The 17,973-nt window shown below is 42.0% G+C and overlaps 1 protein-coding gene and 1 non-coding gene across 3 annotated transcripts; one reads left to right on the forward strand and one right to left on the reverse strand.

Annotated features, from left to right (window-relative positions):
* The first annotated feature begins 857 nt into the window (after positions 1 to 857).
* On the forward strand, positions 858 to 17,701 carry TCTN3 (tectonic family member 3). 2 transcript variants are annotated; one of them, XM_006089998.3, is made up of 14 exons: positions 858 to 1,180; positions 1,356 to 1,479; positions 1,796 to 1,914; positions 3,516 to 3,643; positions 3,877 to 3,985; positions 4,073 to 4,188; positions 4,921 to 4,956; positions 5,501 to 5,581; positions 6,851 to 6,976; positions 8,093 to 8,197; positions 8,638 to 8,732; positions 9,286 to 9,439; positions 13,470 to 13,607; positions 16,750 to 17,701. In XM_006089998.3, the coding sequence occupies exons 1-14, from the start codon at positions 931 to 933 to the stop codon at positions 16,981 to 16,983; spliced, it is 1,815 nt and encodes a 604-aa protein (XP_006090060.1). In that variant the 5' UTR covers positions 858 to 930; the 3' UTR covers positions 16,984 to 17,701. The 2 variants fall into 2 exon arrangements, with proteins under 2 accessions (XP_006090060.1, XP_023610657.1); XM_023754889.1 differs by lacking the exon at positions 3,877 to 3,985 and having other exon boundaries at positions 4,117 to 4,188.
* Positions 7,105 to 7,236, reverse strand: LOC111826303. Its single transcript, XR_002829591.1, has one exon. It is a non-coding gene; the product is annotated as a small nucleolar RNA SNORA22 (small nucleolar RNA).
* Positions 17,702 to 17,973: the final 272 nt, after the last annotated feature.

Genomic DNA, 17,973 nt, shown 5'->3' on the forward strand with positions numbered 1-17,973 from the left:
TTGAAAGTGCAGGTACAGAACATTTCCAACATTGCAGGGAGTTCCATCGGCAGTGCTTCTCTAGAAAAGCAGAAGAGCACACATTTCCCAAAGAGGGCCACAGAAAGGAGCGGTTTGTAATAGCAAAAAAAAAAAAAAATAATAATAATAATAAGTTTTCTTCTCCATCCCGTGGCTATTTCCATCCCCGAATCTTATTTTCTCTTCACCCCCTAGAAAATGTCTCCTTTCCTTACTCCTCTATCTTCTCACATTTTTCCCCACTCCATTTTTTCAACCCCCTTCTATATTTTTTGTAGTAACAAACATGCCGTCCACATTTAATGATTTCACACATTTATTGAGGTTGATATGTTTTAATAATTTCTCAGTGTTAAAATGTAAGAAGCTGAATCTTTCTAATATATTCTCTCCCCCGCCCCCCAATACAAAATTTAGATGAGACTCTTTTTTTTAAGGTATGTATCTTTGCTGTATTTTCCTTCGTGAAATTATCCTTGCTTAGAATCTGGAACGATACGCAATTCTAGTTCCAGACTCTGGGGTTTCCCTCCATCAAAGGAAGGGCTCAGGCCTCTGGGCCGCGAATCCCCCTCGGCCCCTGCGGCACTGGTCCTTCCGCTGAACCTCTACTGCCACCTAGCGGAGGGCGGGGCGAGGGCGCCTGCGCCAGTTTGGCGGTTGCCAAGCGACGGAGGCGGGGCCCGGCCTAAGGAGGAGGGCGCACACTAAACGATGCCGAAAGAGCTGTAACAACGCCGCTTTCTATTGGCTGAAGAGATCTCAGCCACCACCATGAGCCAATGAGCAGATGCAAACAGATGACGTCAGAAGCTCTGCGACTGCTCCCCTCAGCCCCCTCCATCCCCTAGCGACGCGTCTGGCGACCGCCGAAACGCACTGCAAACACTCGGGGACCTCAGCGGCCCCATGTACACCTCGCCGCTCGCGCTCCTGCAGGTGTTCTTCCTGCTGGTCCCCGAGGGCGTCCGTCCTCAGCCCTCTTCCTCCCCGCCAGGGCCGGGGCCCACCTCCTCGGGGCCAGGGTCGCAGGGCGGGACCCTTGAACCCTCTTCGGAGGGGACTGAAACTCCGCGGGCGGGGCCTGGGACCTCCTCGGTGTTCCCTACGCTAGGGACCCCTTCAGCGCCTGGAGATGGGGCCATGGACCTCTTCCCAGGTGAGGGGAGGGGAGGTGGGGATGGGAACTACAGGCTTCGTTCTAAAATTCTGTGAATAAAGTGAATCGCTACCAAGTGAGGTTGGGGGCTGCCAGAAGAGGGGAATTCGAATGCACTTGGAAGAATCCAGGGCTCCTCATCCCTTTCGCTCTACTTTATGTTGCACCTTCGTAGTCTTACCGATCTGTGTCTGCGACTTGACTCCTGGTACCTGCGATATAAATTGCTGCTGCGACAGAGACTGCTCTCTTCTCCATCCGAGGACAGTTTTCTCCTTCTGCCTTCCGGGAAGCGTGAGGTGAGCTGCCCGTGCAGGGTGAGCCCTAAAAGGGATGGGGGCCCTGGAATGGGTAATAGTTGGAAGTAGGGAGAGAGATCCTTGCTGCCTGCCTCCCTCATTTCCACCGTGAGTGGGATTGCCCTGGTGTTCCCAGAAGTGACTTTGCTCTTCGGTATCTTTAGAGCCGGGCCGTCCCATAGACTGGGACCTTCGTGTTGTCCGGTGGCTGCCCAAAGAGCCGTTCTTTGGCATCTGACTGACATCTATGGGGCAACCTTGTTTGGACCTAGCCCTGTGCTTCTAAATGTACCTTCTCCATCCTGTGTCTTCGCAGGTCTTCAAGTTGGGTTTGTGTGGACAACTCCCTTATCTTCAGGAGTAATTCCCCATTTCCTTCAAGAGTTTTCGTGGATGTAAATGGAATTAAGCAGTTTTGTGTCCATGTGAACAACTGTGAGTAGAAGCGTGTTGGTTCTTGTTGCCTAACATTTATTGAAAGCTGGTTTTGTCTCTGTCCTTTTCTTTGTTTTGTGTTTAAACTTTTTTTCTCCTTTGAGAATTTCTATCATCCTCTTCTCCACCTGCCCCCTTTCTCTCTCTTATTAGTGAACATTTGCAGGTTTTTAATGCCCTGTTGGCTGTGGATCAGAAAACCCATACAGAACTTTAATTTTAATCATCCCTGTTGGCCCAGATAATTCCAGGTAGATTCTGTTCCCCTACTTGATACAATCTCCATGAAGGCTCTCACTGAATCTCCAGCAAGCGATACATAGGAGGCACCAAATAGTACATGAATGAATGTCTTTGAAAAATGACCTATATACCAACCTTGTTTTTATTTTATGAAGCAACAATGTAGGAGAAAGAGCGTTAGAGTAGGATCTCAGCCTTGCCATTTACTTACCAGCTGCTCAGACTTGGGCAAATCCCTTGGCATTTCCAGTCTCATTTCTTCAGTTACGAAATAAGCAATAATAATAATACTAACCCTGGATGTGAAAGTGCTCTGTTAACGTTAGAGTGCAATAGCAATGAGAAGTGGTTGTTATTATTAAGGTTTTTAAATAGACTTGGAAATTTGCTGATGATAGCTATAACACATTAGCTGCGGCCCCATCCTTTCTAAATCTCCCACTGCCTTCTAGTCCCAGCCTTACTGCTCCAGAGCTATTGCAATAGCATCCAACTGGCCTTCCTTGCTTTTGATCTCCCCTCCTGCCTCCTATACCATCCTGCTACTGCTCTGGACCGGTAGTTTTGAACTTTCTTTTCCCAACAACACCTGAGAGTCATTTCCTTGGAAACTATAGGATACTTAGGATTGTTCCGTTTATATAAACATTGTGTCTCCCGAGGTAAATTATCAGCTTCTAGAAAGGATGGATTATATACCCAGAAGTGGGGTTGCTGGGTCATGTGGTAACTCTATTATTAATTTTTTGAGGAACCTCCATACTGTTTTCCATTGTGTTGGCTATATTCTTATCTCTGATACTAATACTAAAACAATAATTCATTTAACAGATTACAAATAAATTAGAAGGTGATAGAAATCAGAATTGTTAACTCAAGATGGAGTATTGATTGGGAACCTTCTGGGAAAATGTTTTATAACTTAATCTGAGTAGTAGTAATAACATTATGTAGATTTGTAAAAATTCTTTTGTCTTTAAATATATTTTATTGATATTTTACAGAGAGGAAGGGAGCGGGATAGAGAGTTAGAAGCATCGATGAGAGAGAAACATCAATCAGCTGCCTCCTGGACACTCCCCACTGGGGATGTGCCCGCAACCAAGGTACATGCCCTTGGCCGGAATCGAACCTGGGACCCTTCAGTCCGCAGGCCGACGCTCTATCCACTGAGCCAAGCCAGTTTGGGCTGTAAAAATTCTTTTGAGTTTACACTTAAGATTACTGCGTTTGTATACTTAAGCTTACTGTGTATATATTATGCCTCAATAAAAATATTAGTTACTTGGCATGCAAGCCATTTAAAAATAAATATTTTGCTTTTATCTAAAACCATTTTATTTCTAAACACATTTTAGCAAAATTAAACTACTTCCAGAAGCCCCAAAAAGTCAATGCATCCAACTTCCAGACCCCGGCTACAGAGTTTGGAGGCAACTCATTCAATTCAACATTCCAGACGCCGTCGCCAGCACCTTTTTACAGGGTGAGGCTGGGGAAGCGGATGGGATTGTTGGGTTTGATGTTTCCCTCATAACCAACAATTGACTGGTATCTGTGAGGTCCCCCGCTGCAGTTAGGTAAACGGCTGTCAGTTCTTTTGGAGAGCGATGTTGTCCACATGAACAAGCTAAATTAATTTTTATTTCTGCTTTTTCAGTTTCTGGTGGACTTCTGTCCACTTTCATGGTGAATAAGTTTCTGCTATGCTTTGTTCAGGCTGGGGACCCCATTTTGACTTACTTCTCAGAGTGGTCTGTAGTAAGCTTGCTGAGGCAGCCTGCAGGAGTTGGAGCTGGGGGACTCTGTATCGAGAGCAATCCTGCAGGTGAGTCAGAGCAGAAGTGCCAACCTTTTTCTTCAAGTTAGAATAGGCTTTCTCATTTACCACCCCCTTAATTCTTTGTGCGTTAAGGTTTCTTGGAGAGTAAAAGTACAACCTGTGTCCGTTTCTTCAAGAATCTGGCAAACAGCTGCACCTTGGATCCAGCCCTCAATGCTATCTCTTACTACAACTTCACAGTCTTGAAGGTGGGTATCCCTTCTCTCCCACTGTCAGCACTATGGGTTTAAAGTCAACATGCTGCCCACGGCTGGGTTGTGGGCAGAGCACTAACTTGGAAGTCAGAATGCCCAAGAGCTACATAAAAGGCAGAGGGCCTGGAAGTCCTATTGTCTGAAGAAAGATGAAAGAATTAGGGCTATATAGCCATGATTAGAGATTTTCTTTTTTTTTTCTTTTTTAAAAATAATATATATTTTATTGATTTTTGACAGAGAGGAAGGGAGAGGGATAGAGAGTTAGAAACATCAATGAGAGAGAAACATTGATCATCTGCCTCCTGCACACCTCCTACTGGGGACGTGCTTGCAACCAAGGTACATGCCCTTGACCGGAATCGAACCTGGGACCCTTCAGTCCGCAGGCCAATGCTCTATCCACTGAGCCAAACCGGTTAGGGCCATGATTAGAGATTTTCAACCTCCTGGCTAATGGGATTGGCTAGGGGGGTTGAGAAGGGTGACATCTCACTATTTCATCAAAACTTCAGTAGAGCTCAGAGTAGATGGGCATCACAGTCCATCCAACCTCCCTTCTGCTTTCTCCTGGCGTTTTAGTGTAAAGAAGAGTCAGGTAGAAGAGAGGAAGCAAATGATTCTCATATGTCGATTTATTTCCCCCCCAAATGTGAAAATGCAAGCTCCTGGAGATTTTCTCTAAGATGTGTGCATACTCATTTTCTTGCTTTTCTCTTATTCTAGGTGCCAAGAGGTATGACTGATCTGCAGAATATGAAGGTATGATGCTGCTCATCAGGAAAAAGTAAAGTGAATATTTGGTCCCTTTGCATCTGAGGCAATTTCAGTCTTGATTATAATGGTGAAAGAAAATGCATTTGTGATGTATCAAAATGTTAAGTGTGAGTCTAAAACAATGTTTTCCATGTGTTCTATACGATTAATAAGTATATGAGTTAAAAATTCAAAAGGTTGTTAGATAAGTTTGGGAAATATTAACACTATATTTAGGGTGGACTTCTTGGAGTCTTTAATAGGCTTAAGGGCCCTCGTAATCCCTAAGAGGCAGGTATCAAATACATATTTTTAAAACTTAATTGACCATGGAACCTTTATGTTATATCTCAGAATCAACGTTCTGAGAAATATGTTTTGAGATGTGCTGGCTTAGAATGACAGTGACTTGAACTTAAGTTGTAGTCTGGCAGCGGAAGGAGAAAGAAAGTTGATGGTCAAAATGAAAAATACTCATTTTAGCTGACATGTAGCTAGAAGAGAAAATGCTGCTTTCAATTTTAGTTCATTTGCTTCTTTCCCTTGCTAGTTCCAGGTTCCTGTAACACCCGTCTCACAGGCTGGTTCTCCTCTGTTGGCTGGAAACACTTGTCAGAATGCTGTTTCCCAGGTAGGGATGCGGACCTCAGGTTCTGGATTGATGAATGTTGTTCCCCATAACTGAGGTACCTCATCTTCAGTACCACACCGACCCCACAGGAAGTTTTGTGCACTACCTGAAAATTAACATGTCAAGAATTGAGCCCATCCCCTTCCTCCCTACCATGTTTCAGCCGTTTCCACTGCTACCGTCCTCCAGTATTGCGTGTGGTGAACATTAAGAGTACAGTGGGGCCTTGACTTACGAGTTAATTCGTTCCGTGACGGAGCTCGTAACTCAAATTACTCATATGTCAAATCAAAAAGTGAACGAGTGAGACACGTGATGCTGGGCTGATGTTGTGGCGTTCACTGTGACGTTCGTTGCACCAACTAGCGGTGGGCTATCTGAAGCTGGCTCGTAACCCGAATTTTAGCTCGCAACTCAAAGCAAAAAATCGGCCGAGAGACGGCTCGTATCTCGAAAAACTCGTTAGTCGGGACACTCGTAAGTCAAGGCCCCACTGTATTTCTGACTCCTCTGTTGATAGGCAGTCTCTTAGGGTTCTTACTGACCATGTTTTCTTCTGTTAGCAAAGTCAGTATCATCTGAAGATCTGAAATAGACTAATCAACTTTTTCTCTGTTCCCTCTCTTCTGATCAACCTACCGAAGTAAAAATTATCTTAAAGTGTAACTTTAAAGACTATGTTCAGAAACCTAAGGATCAATTGCTTATAATTTCCATCTCCAGCTGCTATTTCTCCTCATCCTCAGACATGGAACAGCCAAGTAAACCAGGTTTCCATCCACCTACCTGTGCTTCTCTCACCTTCCTCTGCACACAAAACTTATTTTTCTTCCCTTTCAAATCTTAAAACTCCCCTCTCCCATGGACCTTTTAAGAGCTCTATCCAGTCTCTTTTCTCGTGTGTTTTTAAGACTACTTGTTTATTCTCCCTCATTTGGCTATATTTTTAATTGAGATATAATTAACATATAATATTGAATTAGTTTTAGATGTACAATATGATTTGATATATGTAACGGGGTGGGCAAAAGTAGGTTTACAGTTGTGAGTTAACAACCATCACCACACAGTTACACATTTTTTTCTTGCAATGAGAACTTTCAAGATCTACTCTTTTATCAACTTTCAAATATACAGATTTGTTTATAGTAGTCACCATTCTGTGCCCTCATTCCTTTGTAATAAAACCCTTAAAGACAGAAAATTTAAATTACACATAATTGGCCCACTAAATAATCTTTATTAATCGATTCTACTTTTGTACTTCAGGTCATCTATGAGATAGAGACCAATGGGACTTTTGGAATCCAGAAGGTCTCTGTCAGTTTTGGACAAACCAACCTGACTGTTGAGCCAGGCGCTTCCTTACAGCAGCAGTTCATCATTCGCTTCAGGGTAAGGGCCCTTCTCTTACAGGGGACAGAGGGGGAAGGAATATGGTTCCTCTGTGTCTGTAACACGTGTGAAGTAGAGTGAGAATATGGAGGCCTACTTCAGTCTGTCAGTTGAGGCATTTCTTTTTGTAGTGTGCGGACTTCCTGAATACATTTACAAGGATACATAATCCCTTCACTACAGAGGAAAAGAACAGACACTGCTGTAGCACAGAGTCAAAGCCCAGGGAACCAGAGAGCACACTGGTGTTCACTGTGCAAGAGGCCTCCACGTCTAGTATGCCATAATTTAACTACCAGTGATAGGGATTCAGCAATGCCTGTTCATTCACATTTTCTCTGATTCTCTGCTTGGCCCCCAGCAAAGCAGGAATTCAATGTCAAATCTAAGCTCTTTAAATAGTCATTTTGAATCATAAACTCGGCCATCATCCCACAGAAATTCTCATATTTCTGTGCATTCAATAGATACTTTTTTCACTTTTACATTTCTGTATTATTTGAGCTTACATGCTTACAATGAGTATGAATTTTTGTCTATGTGTATTTATGAACGTTGTCAAAAATGTAAATGGCATTCAGTGTTTTAATCGTTCCTCACTTAACCTAAGTTTCCAATCTTGATCACCACCTTTGGCTTTCTTCTGCTGCTACTTTTTGAACCTTGCCGAGTCCAGTTTTTTTTCTCAGCTCTGCCTCCAAGTGATCAACCAAGTCTCGTCTCTCCGAGTTCATCTCTGGAAAATCTATAGTTAATTAAAATATATTTATAAATTACAATTAAATTCTTCTCCTTTCAGCCAGGCTGAACATAGACCTAAATTGATAGTAATTTTTTAAAAACAGGGTTAATAATCTTTGCTTGTAACCCTTGGTAGCAGTGCCATACAGTGAATTTATATAGTAAATTTCAATATTCAGATCACTCAGGATTTACTTCAGGGGATAAAAATGGAAGTCATTGGAATAGAAATTTTTGCAAAATCCTACACTGTGGAAGGAAGCCCCCAGTGCAGCTAACTTCCTGCATTGCCTTAAGGAAGGGTGTGAAGAAAGCAGTGGAAGGTGTGCGAGCATGCTTTCCTCCGTAAGTGACTTTCTTTTACTCTTTCTGCAGGCTTTTCAGAGCACAGCCACTCCCCTTCCTGGTCCTAGAAGTGGGAATCCTGGCTACATTGCTGGGAAGCCACTCTTGGCTCTAACTGGTGACATCAGTCACTCTGTATCCTTTCTGGGGCTGAGTGGCCTGTTGCAGACTAATGAGAAGAGCTGCAGCTGCTGATCTTTTGGATTTCCCAATTCTGCAGTCCCCCATTTTTTAGGTATCCAGGACTTCCTTTACCAAGCCATTAAGTCAGTGTATTCTCAAATGGTGATATGACCAAAGGCTTTAAAACATCTTAGACTGGCCGAAGGTGAAGATCGTGACTGATTTTATTTAATGAGGTATTTATATGCTGGTGTGTGCTTAACCATTTTTGGAAAAAACACTATCTCTGTGTGCCTTTTAATTCCTAGAAGAAGAAAACAAATTGCGACTTGAACGATACCATGATATTAATAAAATGTAAGTAGTGTTAAGGAAACAATAAGAGCATACATTTTCCAGTCTGCCTACTTTTCTTCTGTTATGACCTCCTTGACCATCACTTTCTAACTCAGGTGACCCTCTTGCAGAGCCAGGGTGATGGAACTTGCTCTGTCAGGAGACACAAAGTACAATTTGGGGTGAATGCAATGTCTGGATGCAAACTCAGGTAATTCATTGCTCCCCCATCATTTCCCACAATTTTGTCTCTATTTAGGGATTATGTTGATATGGTAACTTCTATATTTTGAACGAGAGTTCAGAGATTGCTAGTTAGGAGTAGTCTTAGAATCTAAATGATATTCATAATGCTAAGAGTTTTCTGACAGTCCTCTATACCTACCAAAGATTTTTTTCCCTCCAATTCATTTTATACTATTATCCTATACAATAACAGGCTAATGTGCAAATCGACCGAACAGCAGAACAACCAGTCGCTATGACACACACTGACCACCATGGGGCAGACACTCAACACAGGAGGTGCCCCCTGGTGGTCAATGCGTTCCCACAGGGGGAGTGCCCTCAGCCAGAAGCCGGGCTTATGGCTGGCGAGGGCTCCCAGACTGCAAGAGGGCACAGGCCAGGCTGAGGGACCCTCCCACCAAGTACATGAATTTCGTGCACCGGACCTCTAGTTTCTAATATTTGGATTAATATGCTAATATGGTTACATTATTAAGTTAGCATTGGACTGCAGCTTCCATGATGTTTAATTTCAGGCTGAAAAAGGTGGACTGCAACCACTTGCAGCAAGAGATGTACCAGACTCTTCACGGGAGGCCCAGACCAGAACATGTTGCCATCTTTGGTAACGCTGACCCAGCTCAGAAGGCAGAGTGGACCCCGATCCTCAGCAGGAACTACAGTGTTTCAGTAAGGAGAGAAATACCTGTCTGACCGGGACTCACATCCCCATTTTGTTGAAATTAAAACCAGCCCTATTTCCTTAAATAATGTGGTTATCATCCTATATAATAAAAGGCTAATATGCAAATTGTCCCCTCGACCAGAAGTTCAACCGGGAATTCGACCAGGGGATGGGGCTGGCTGGAAAACTGCCCACAGCCCCTCCCCCTGGCCGGCCCCATCCCCCGATCGCCCCCCCACCCACCCTGATTGGGGGTGGGCTGGCCAGCCAACCTCTCACGTCCCTTACCCCCAGCCAGCCCGGCTCGATTGAGGCGGGCTGGCCAGACCCCACCGTGCATGCATTCGTGCACCAGGCCTCCAGTCCTATATAATAAAAGGCTAATATGCAAATTGACCGAACAGTAAAACAACCAGTCTCTATGATGCGCACTGACCACCAGGGGGCAGACGCTCAACGCAGCAGCTGCCCCCTGGTGGTCAGTGCGCTCCCACAGTGGGAGCGCTGCTCAGCCAGAAGCTGGGCTCACAGCTGGTGAGCACAGCAGCAGTAGCAGGAACCTCTCCTGCCTCCACGTCAGCACTAAGGATGTCCGATTGATGGCTTAGGCCCACTCCCTCGGGGCCTGAGCCATCAGTCGGACATTCCCTGAGCACTCCCAGACTGCGAGAGGGCGCACCTGGGCTGAGGGGATACCCCCTCCCCCCGCCCCCAGTGCATGAATTTCGTTCACCGGGCCTCTAGTCTATATATATAAAAGCCTAAGCGACTGTTACAACCAGTCGCTATGATGTGCACTGACCACCAGGGGGCAGCCGCTCAACGCAGGAGCTGCCCCCTGGTGGTCAGTGCGCTCCCACAGCCAGCCTCCTATGGCCAGCCAACCTCCCACGGTCCCTCCCCCAAGTCGACTGGCCCGATTGGGACTGGGCAAGACAGCCCCAGTTGGCCCCAATTGCCGACCAGGCCGAGGGACCCCACCTGTGCCTGAATTTGTGCACCAGGCTTCTAGTAAGAATATACGAAATCATGCCCATTTGATGTCATTGCTTCAGGTTAGGTTTATATTTAACTTACTTCCTGAGAGAAAAATTTGAAGGTAGAAAATCTAGAGATTGCTCTGTGGTTCAAAATCAAACTTACTGCCCTAGCCAGTTTGGTTCAGTGGATAGAGCGTCAGCCTGCGAACTGAAGGGTCCCAGGTTCGATTCTGGTCAAGGGCACATGCCCAGGTTGTGGGCTCAATCCTCAGGGTGGGACGTGCAGGAGGCAGCTGATTATTGATTCTCTCTCATCAATAATGTTTCTATCTCTCTCTCCCTCTCCCTTCCTCTCTGAAATCAATAAAAATATTTGAAAAAATCAACCTTCCTCATTGTAAGAGAAAAATATATTACATATATATTTCAAATATTCTTGCATTCCTGAATATTTGATCAGCACAGATTCTTTCTTTGAGGTTGAAATTATGTTCTTTCTGTTATAAAATTTGCATTTTTACATTTAATAACAATACATTACCAAGTCAGAAATTTAATTTATTAAATTAAAAGTAAAAACCTCAACACCTCCTGCCCCTGAAGTCACCTCATCCAGCTGTTTTTTTTACTTTTTTCCGGTGGCCCACTAGATGAGTTCTCTTGACTGCAGTCTGACTAAAATAAGGAAATTTGCTGTGTTCTATTTTCTTCCTCTTTTGCCTACCCCTTACCTCCTCACTTTAGGTTGCTGTACCTTTAATTTTCTTTTTATTTAAAAATGTAAATTATTTATTTTTCTGTATAAGTAATACATACACTGGCTTGAAAATTTCAAAAAGTACAGATGAACCATAATTTATTTTACCAGTTTTATGAATGGACATTCAGGTGTTTTTCGAGTTTTGCTATTATATACAATGCGGCATTTTATAACCTCATTCAGGTTACCACATCATACATGTGAGAATAAACCTATATGTTAAATCCTAGAAGTAAGAATTTCTAGATCAAAGGATATAGGCATTTAAAATTTTAATTACTGCCAATTCATTCTCTATACAGGTTATATCAATTTGTAGTCCCTCCATCCATCCATGAGACTGCTTGTTACCCCAAACTTACATCAATACTGTGTTTTTGAATTTTTTAAGCTTCGCTCTTCTAAGTGAAAATAGCATTCCAGTGTAGTTTTATTTTTCTCTATGAATAAGGTTGAGTATTTTGACATATGGTTGGACAATTTGTGTTTTCTTCACTGTGATCTATATATATCACTTGCCCATTTTTATTGAATTATTGGTCTTATGACTTACAGGAAATCTTTGCATATTTGAGAAATGGTTTTTTTTTCTGTGATTTTATTTGCAGAATTTTTTTTTTCTGAGTTTGTCATTTGCCTTTTGACTTTGTTGATGGTGTTTTTTGCCATGCAGAAGTTGACTTTCATGTTGTGAAACTTATCAGTCCTTTTTCTATTTTACCTTGGCGTTTTAGTTCAGACTTTGAAAGACCTTTCCCCTTAGAGGTTATTTTTAAATGTTTTTCCCTTTCTCAGCACTATTCTGACTTTAATCCTTATATACCTCTTTCCTTTTGCAGAGATTTGGGGGATAAGTAAACACATGTATTGATCCAGCCTTTAGGCAACTGAAGTCAAATTGAGTTCTCTTAAACTTCAAAGCCATGCTGAGGGAGTGTGGATTTTGGATGCTACCCGGCTGAATACAGGAAGGGGTTGGATTGAGATTCTAGTGGAACTACTCTTATTATTCTTAAATTTACATGTTAAAATCACATTTCCAAAGAGCATTTGACAACATGGGAAAATGTTCCAAATGTAGAATAAATGAAAAGAAAAATGTTTAAAAGTATTTGGAACAAACTTATGAAAAAATATTCAACATCATTAGCCATTAGAAAATTGCAAAACCATGATGAGATACCACTTCACACCCACTAGGATGTCTATAATTAAAAAGTTGGATAACAGGTATTGGCAAGGATGAGGAGATATTGGAACCCCCAGACGTTGGTGGGACTGCAAAATGGTGCAGCCACTTAAAAACCAGTTTGTTACTTAATAAACATAAACATGGCCTGTCTTCTCCTGCTCCCAGTTTATACACGTTATTGCCTATATCTGAGCCTTACTATAAAGAAGTATGAAGCTAGAAAAGCACAAAGCATATTTGAGGATAGTTTGTATCTGCTAAGTTATAGTAACCTACTGATTAAAGTACTCACTTCCATCAATCCTTCCTGCATCTTAGAATTAATCCTCCAAGAGTCAGACTACTTGTTAGACTTCATAATCACTGAAATGCCTTCTTCCTTAACTTTTCACTGCTCCTATGTTCAGTCCTTTGCTTCAGGCAAGTGTCTGCTCAAGGCCAGTGCCTCGTACATGCCAGGCACATGGGAGACACTCAGTAACTATGATTCACATGAATCAATGATGTCCCTCCATGGCATCACGTGCTGTTCTAGTTGTATACCTCGTTATATGCCATCTCTCTACCTGAATTCTCCTTTAATCGCCATTTCTTGGTCAGATATTACTCATCCCAGTTCCATCCTCAACCAGAAATGGCTGTTTCTTCTTCTGGCATTCCACAATACTGACTGCGCACCACTCACTGATCACTTCTTTTTTATTATTTTTCTAATCCTCACCTGAGGACATGCTTGAAGAGAGGGGGAGGGGCATCAATTGGTTGCTTTCCATACGTGTCCTGACCAGGAATTGAACCAGAAACCTTTCAGTGCAGGGGACGATGTTCCAACCAACTGTGCCACTCCCGCTGGGCATACTGAGCACTTCTTATAGCCATTGTAAATGGGCTTTCATTTTATAATCCCTATATTAGTAATTTCCATTTTAGAATTTTAATTTTCCTACGATCAAGGACAGTAAACAGGGTCTATGTGAACTTAGAAGCCACATTGCTTTCTCTGTTAATGTAGACTGTGTAAGAAATAATGGCTACTCAGTGCATGGTGATGGATTATAGGTGGCCATCAGAAATTCAAGCAGATGTTTCTTTACCCTCTGCAGGCTACAGGTTGCACTTCTTGCTGTATCATACCAGTGTCCCTGGAGATCCAGGTATTGTGGGCATATATAGGCCTCCAGTCCAACCCACAAGCTCATGTGTCGGGAGCACGATTCCTGTACCAGTGTCAGTCCATAAAGGTAAGTCATGGCTCATAAAGGACCACTAATCTTCGCAAAGCCTAGACCAGTGATGGCGAACCTATGACATGCGTTTCAGAGCTGACACGTGAACTCGTTTTTTTGGTTGATTTTTCTTTGTTAAATGGCATTTAAATATATAAAATAAATATCAAAAATATAAATCTTTGTTTTACTATGTTTGCAAATATCAAGAAATTTCTATATGTGACACGGCACCAGAGTTAAGTTAGGGTTTTTCAAAATGCTGACACGCCGAGCTCAAAAGGTTCGCCATCACTGGCCTAGACTGTCTTATCAGCCATTTGATGACTATATAATTTTTGATGACTACATAATTTTTGATGACTATATAATTTTTGACTTCTGAGAGAGAGTTTATGCTACCAGCTAATGTTTGGTTACAGTGAGCTGACACAATTTACTTTCAAGTAGATCCCTCCCAGCCTGGTTACTGATTTTTTAATATCCCGAATACAGACTATAGTGTAGGTTAGTTTCTTTTAAATTATCATACCACTATTACTATATTGGTTGATTCAACCACAGAAAATATTTTCCATAACTATATATTCAATGTGACAGTCACACACTTTAGTCCAGTGGTTCTCAACCTTCCTAATGCTGCGACCCTTTAATACAGTTCCTCATGTTGTGGTGACCCCCAACCATAAAATTATTTTCGTTGCTACTTCATAACTAATTTTGCTACTGTTATGAATCATAATGTAAATATCTGATATGCAGGATGTATTTTCATTGTTACAAATTGAACATAATTAAAGCATAGTGATTAATCACAAAAACAGTATGTAATTATATATGTGTTTTCCGATGGTCTTAGGCAACCCCTGGGAAAGGGTCGTTCGACCCCCAAAGGGGTCGCGACCCACAGGTTGAGAACCGCTGCTTTAGTCTCTGAGCCTTTTGCTCTGAGAGATGTCTGAGATTTTACTGCCTATGTTTTAGGATTGTTATGGTTTCGCAACTTACGAAGTCTTTTACCTGTGTTTATTCTTGTGTATAGTGTAAGTTGGTGGTCTAGTTGCATATACAACTGCCAAAACTCATTACACTGAACATTTGAGATGTGTACATTTTATTGTATATAAATTATACTTCAATGAAAAAGTTAAAATGAAACAAAAAGACAAAAAAAAAGCCACTGACTAGGGGATAATATTTGCAATACACGTACCTGGCAAAGTCCTTGTATGTAGAATAAAGAACTCTTACAACTCAATGAGTTACAAACCTGAGTCAAAGAGGAATGTGTCCTAGTTCATAGTCTGAAATATGTAGCTACAAAACGTAAAGAGGTGGTATCCACAGCTTTTTCTCTGATAATGAGTTTTATTTGAAATGATTCGACATGCAGTTTACATATAATGGTTTAAAAATTGAGATTATAAAAATGTAATATAGTAATGTATACACACACACACACACACACACACACACAAATGATGTACTTTTCATTACCAAAGCCAAACAAAACCTAATGCAAACTTTTCATGTTGTTACAAAGTAAATCTTATTTGGGGTAAATGGAATTTGCTGCATATGAACTGAATTGAAGAAAAAAAATCCCCTAAAATCTCACAAAATGTTAAAACAGAATTGTCGGCAGCAATTTCTGAAGTAAATATCATAAAATATTGTAGGTTAAGGTAGAAATAAAATAAATCAACCATATATGACAACTGAATCCCTACTAAAAGAAATGAGCTGATTTGGCTATGTGCCTTTTGTTGTCTTGATAAAAGAATTTAGATAACTAGACTTTGAGAGAGGTTGTTTTTTTCTTTGGTTTCATTTTTTGTTTTTATTTTTTCACTGTTCTTGCTGCTCATGCTAAACAGTGAATTTTCAAATTTTGCTTATACATAATTTTTTCAATGTAAATAGAAAAAATTTAGACTTTAGAATTCAAATATAACACACTGACTGAACTTACCTCAGAAATCTTGCTCTTTAGGAGGACTAAGAAAACAGAGATACACTCAGAATAAGTTATTCTCATTGCATTATGTGGAAATACAGGACTAAAACAATTTTGTATTATATTCTCAAGTGTGTTTGAGACCAGCTTGTTTTTATGTATGAATAAACTTGGGTTCTTACACAGATGCTACTGAAAAAGAAAAAGAGTAAGCTATTAAGACCTAAACCTCTGGGATCATGAGTGAGACGGACTGATGTGTGGCCTTGAGGTAGCGTTGCGCACTAGGCTTGTTTACACCAGCATTACCACAAATGCCAGAGTAATTTGTTGTGCTATGACTTTATAAGTGCCACGTCACTGGACACTAGGAATTTTTCAGCTCCATTATAACCTAAAGGGACCACCATCATATACGTGGTTGTCATTGACCAAAACATTGTGGAACTGCCAGATGTCCGTATCTTTGTCTTTTTGTGGAACTACTAATTTTCTTCAGAAAAAGGCCCTCCCTACTGAACAGTAGTTGTAAGACCATCAGTCAACATTTTGGAACTAGATGAGGAAAGGCATTTCATTATACAGAGTAATTTCCTTATTTTTGGTTCTGTGCCTCACTCAGTCCTTCTTTATGCCCAACATCTCTAAACCCAGAATTTCTCTGATTTGAATTGTCCAGTCTCTTCTCGAGGTGGGGAGGGGTTGTTGCTTGTTTGCATTGAGGGAGTCCCATTCAGTAACCATGTTCTGTCCCTACCGCCCTGTTATCTCCTGTTACTGAGTCTTTCAGGGGTCTACAAAGACTTGCTTGCTCCAGTCTCTGGAGGCTTTTAGGTCCAGCCTTCTTTCCCTTTGCGAGCCTGGATCCTCCTGGAGCCTGATAAGGTGGAGCTGCTAGGCACGTCACAGCAGTTTTGCCATCTGGCCTCTCTGATATCAGGCAGTTCCCCAGTTGGGGGAAGCTAGAGTCAGTCTTTAGGTAGGTATAACTGTTCACAGTTCTGGTGTCATGGACTGTTGCTGACAAATCCATTTCCTGTGTCTCATAGAAAATTACATAGGACCAATGTGAGAAAAAGGTATATCTTGCTTAGAGCAATTTGGTTTGGGTCTTTCTGCAGGGAAAGTTATAATAAGTCAAGTAGAGGGCTATTTAAATTGGTACCGAGTGCAGACCTGTCATGCACTTTCTTCCTGCAGGATCCCCAGGTAATGGAAATGTCTTTGACAACTACTGTGACCTTTGTGGACATTACCCAGAAGCCAGAGCCTCCACGGGGCCAACCCAAAACCGACTGGAAATTGCCGTTCGACTTCTTCTTTCCTTTCAAAGTGGCCTTCAGCAAAGGAGCAGACTCTCAGAAAGGCTCAGTCTCTCCCGTCCTTATCCTGTGTCTCTTACTCCTTCAAATTCTCAGCCTAAAGACTAAATAACAAAAGGAGAGGAATCGGATTTTAATTTTCCCTATGGGAAGTCCTACGGCAGCCTACTTGTGTTGGCTAATGACCAGAGAGCCTTTAGGAGAAGAGTGGACCTAACTGAAGAGTGGACCTAGCCTTTGTACAGGAGAGGAGAGATTTTAGAAAAGCAATAAAAATATCTTGTTCATCCTAGCTCTCTGCTTAGAACTTGAACATGCTTCAGTAATGTCAGTTGCAAGGATCTGCTCCAAAAATTGAGTATATAACCTACAGAATACCAGCTACACATCAAGTTCTGTACTCCTCAAGCAGGAAAGAGTGCAATGAGCCCTTCCTCCAGCCCTTCAGTGTCTGATGCTGACTAAAGGTTTGCAAACCTTCATCCATCTGCTCACAGGCACAGCTGGGCTCAACATCAAAAGGAGCATGCTCCTGCCATCCCCCACGTGAACTTGGGAATAGCTGCCCTGTGGACTTGAAAGAAGCTGACTGTTCAGAACAGAAAACTACTGGCTATATATTTTATCTGGCTCCTCCCTACTCCCTTGGGCCAGTCTTCCCAGGCAAGCAATTATTTCTACAGTTTCCAAAATGAATGTAGAATCCCAGCCCCCTTTCCTACTAGCAAATGATCCTACTACTTGTGTTTTCTCCTTTCCTCCACTGTGGTGGGGAAGTAAAACTGATTGGGAGCTCAATTGTATGAATCCCAGCGGCACACACAAGTTAACTGACGTGGTCTGCCTCGTGATTATTTTTCTACATATATGAGGGGTAAAAAAACAACAACACAAACTTCGCCTTTTCACACAGTTCCCCAATACCCTCCCCTCTGGCATCTATCAGTCTGTTCTCGGTATCTATGAGTCTGTTTCTATTCTGTTTGTTCATTGATATTGCTCTTTAGATTCCACGTATAAGTGAAATCATATGGTATTTATCTTCCTCTGACTAACTTATCTCACTTAGCATAGCCCTTCAGGTCCATCTATGCTGTCACTA

This window comes from Myotis lucifugus, unplaced genomic scaffold, assembly GCF_000147115.1.
Source record: "Myotis lucifugus unplaced genomic scaffold, Myoluc2.0 scaffold_66, whole genome shotgun sequence".
Taxonomy (NCBI): Eukaryota; Metazoa; Chordata; class Mammalia; order Chiroptera; family Vespertilionidae; genus Myotis; species Myotis lucifugus.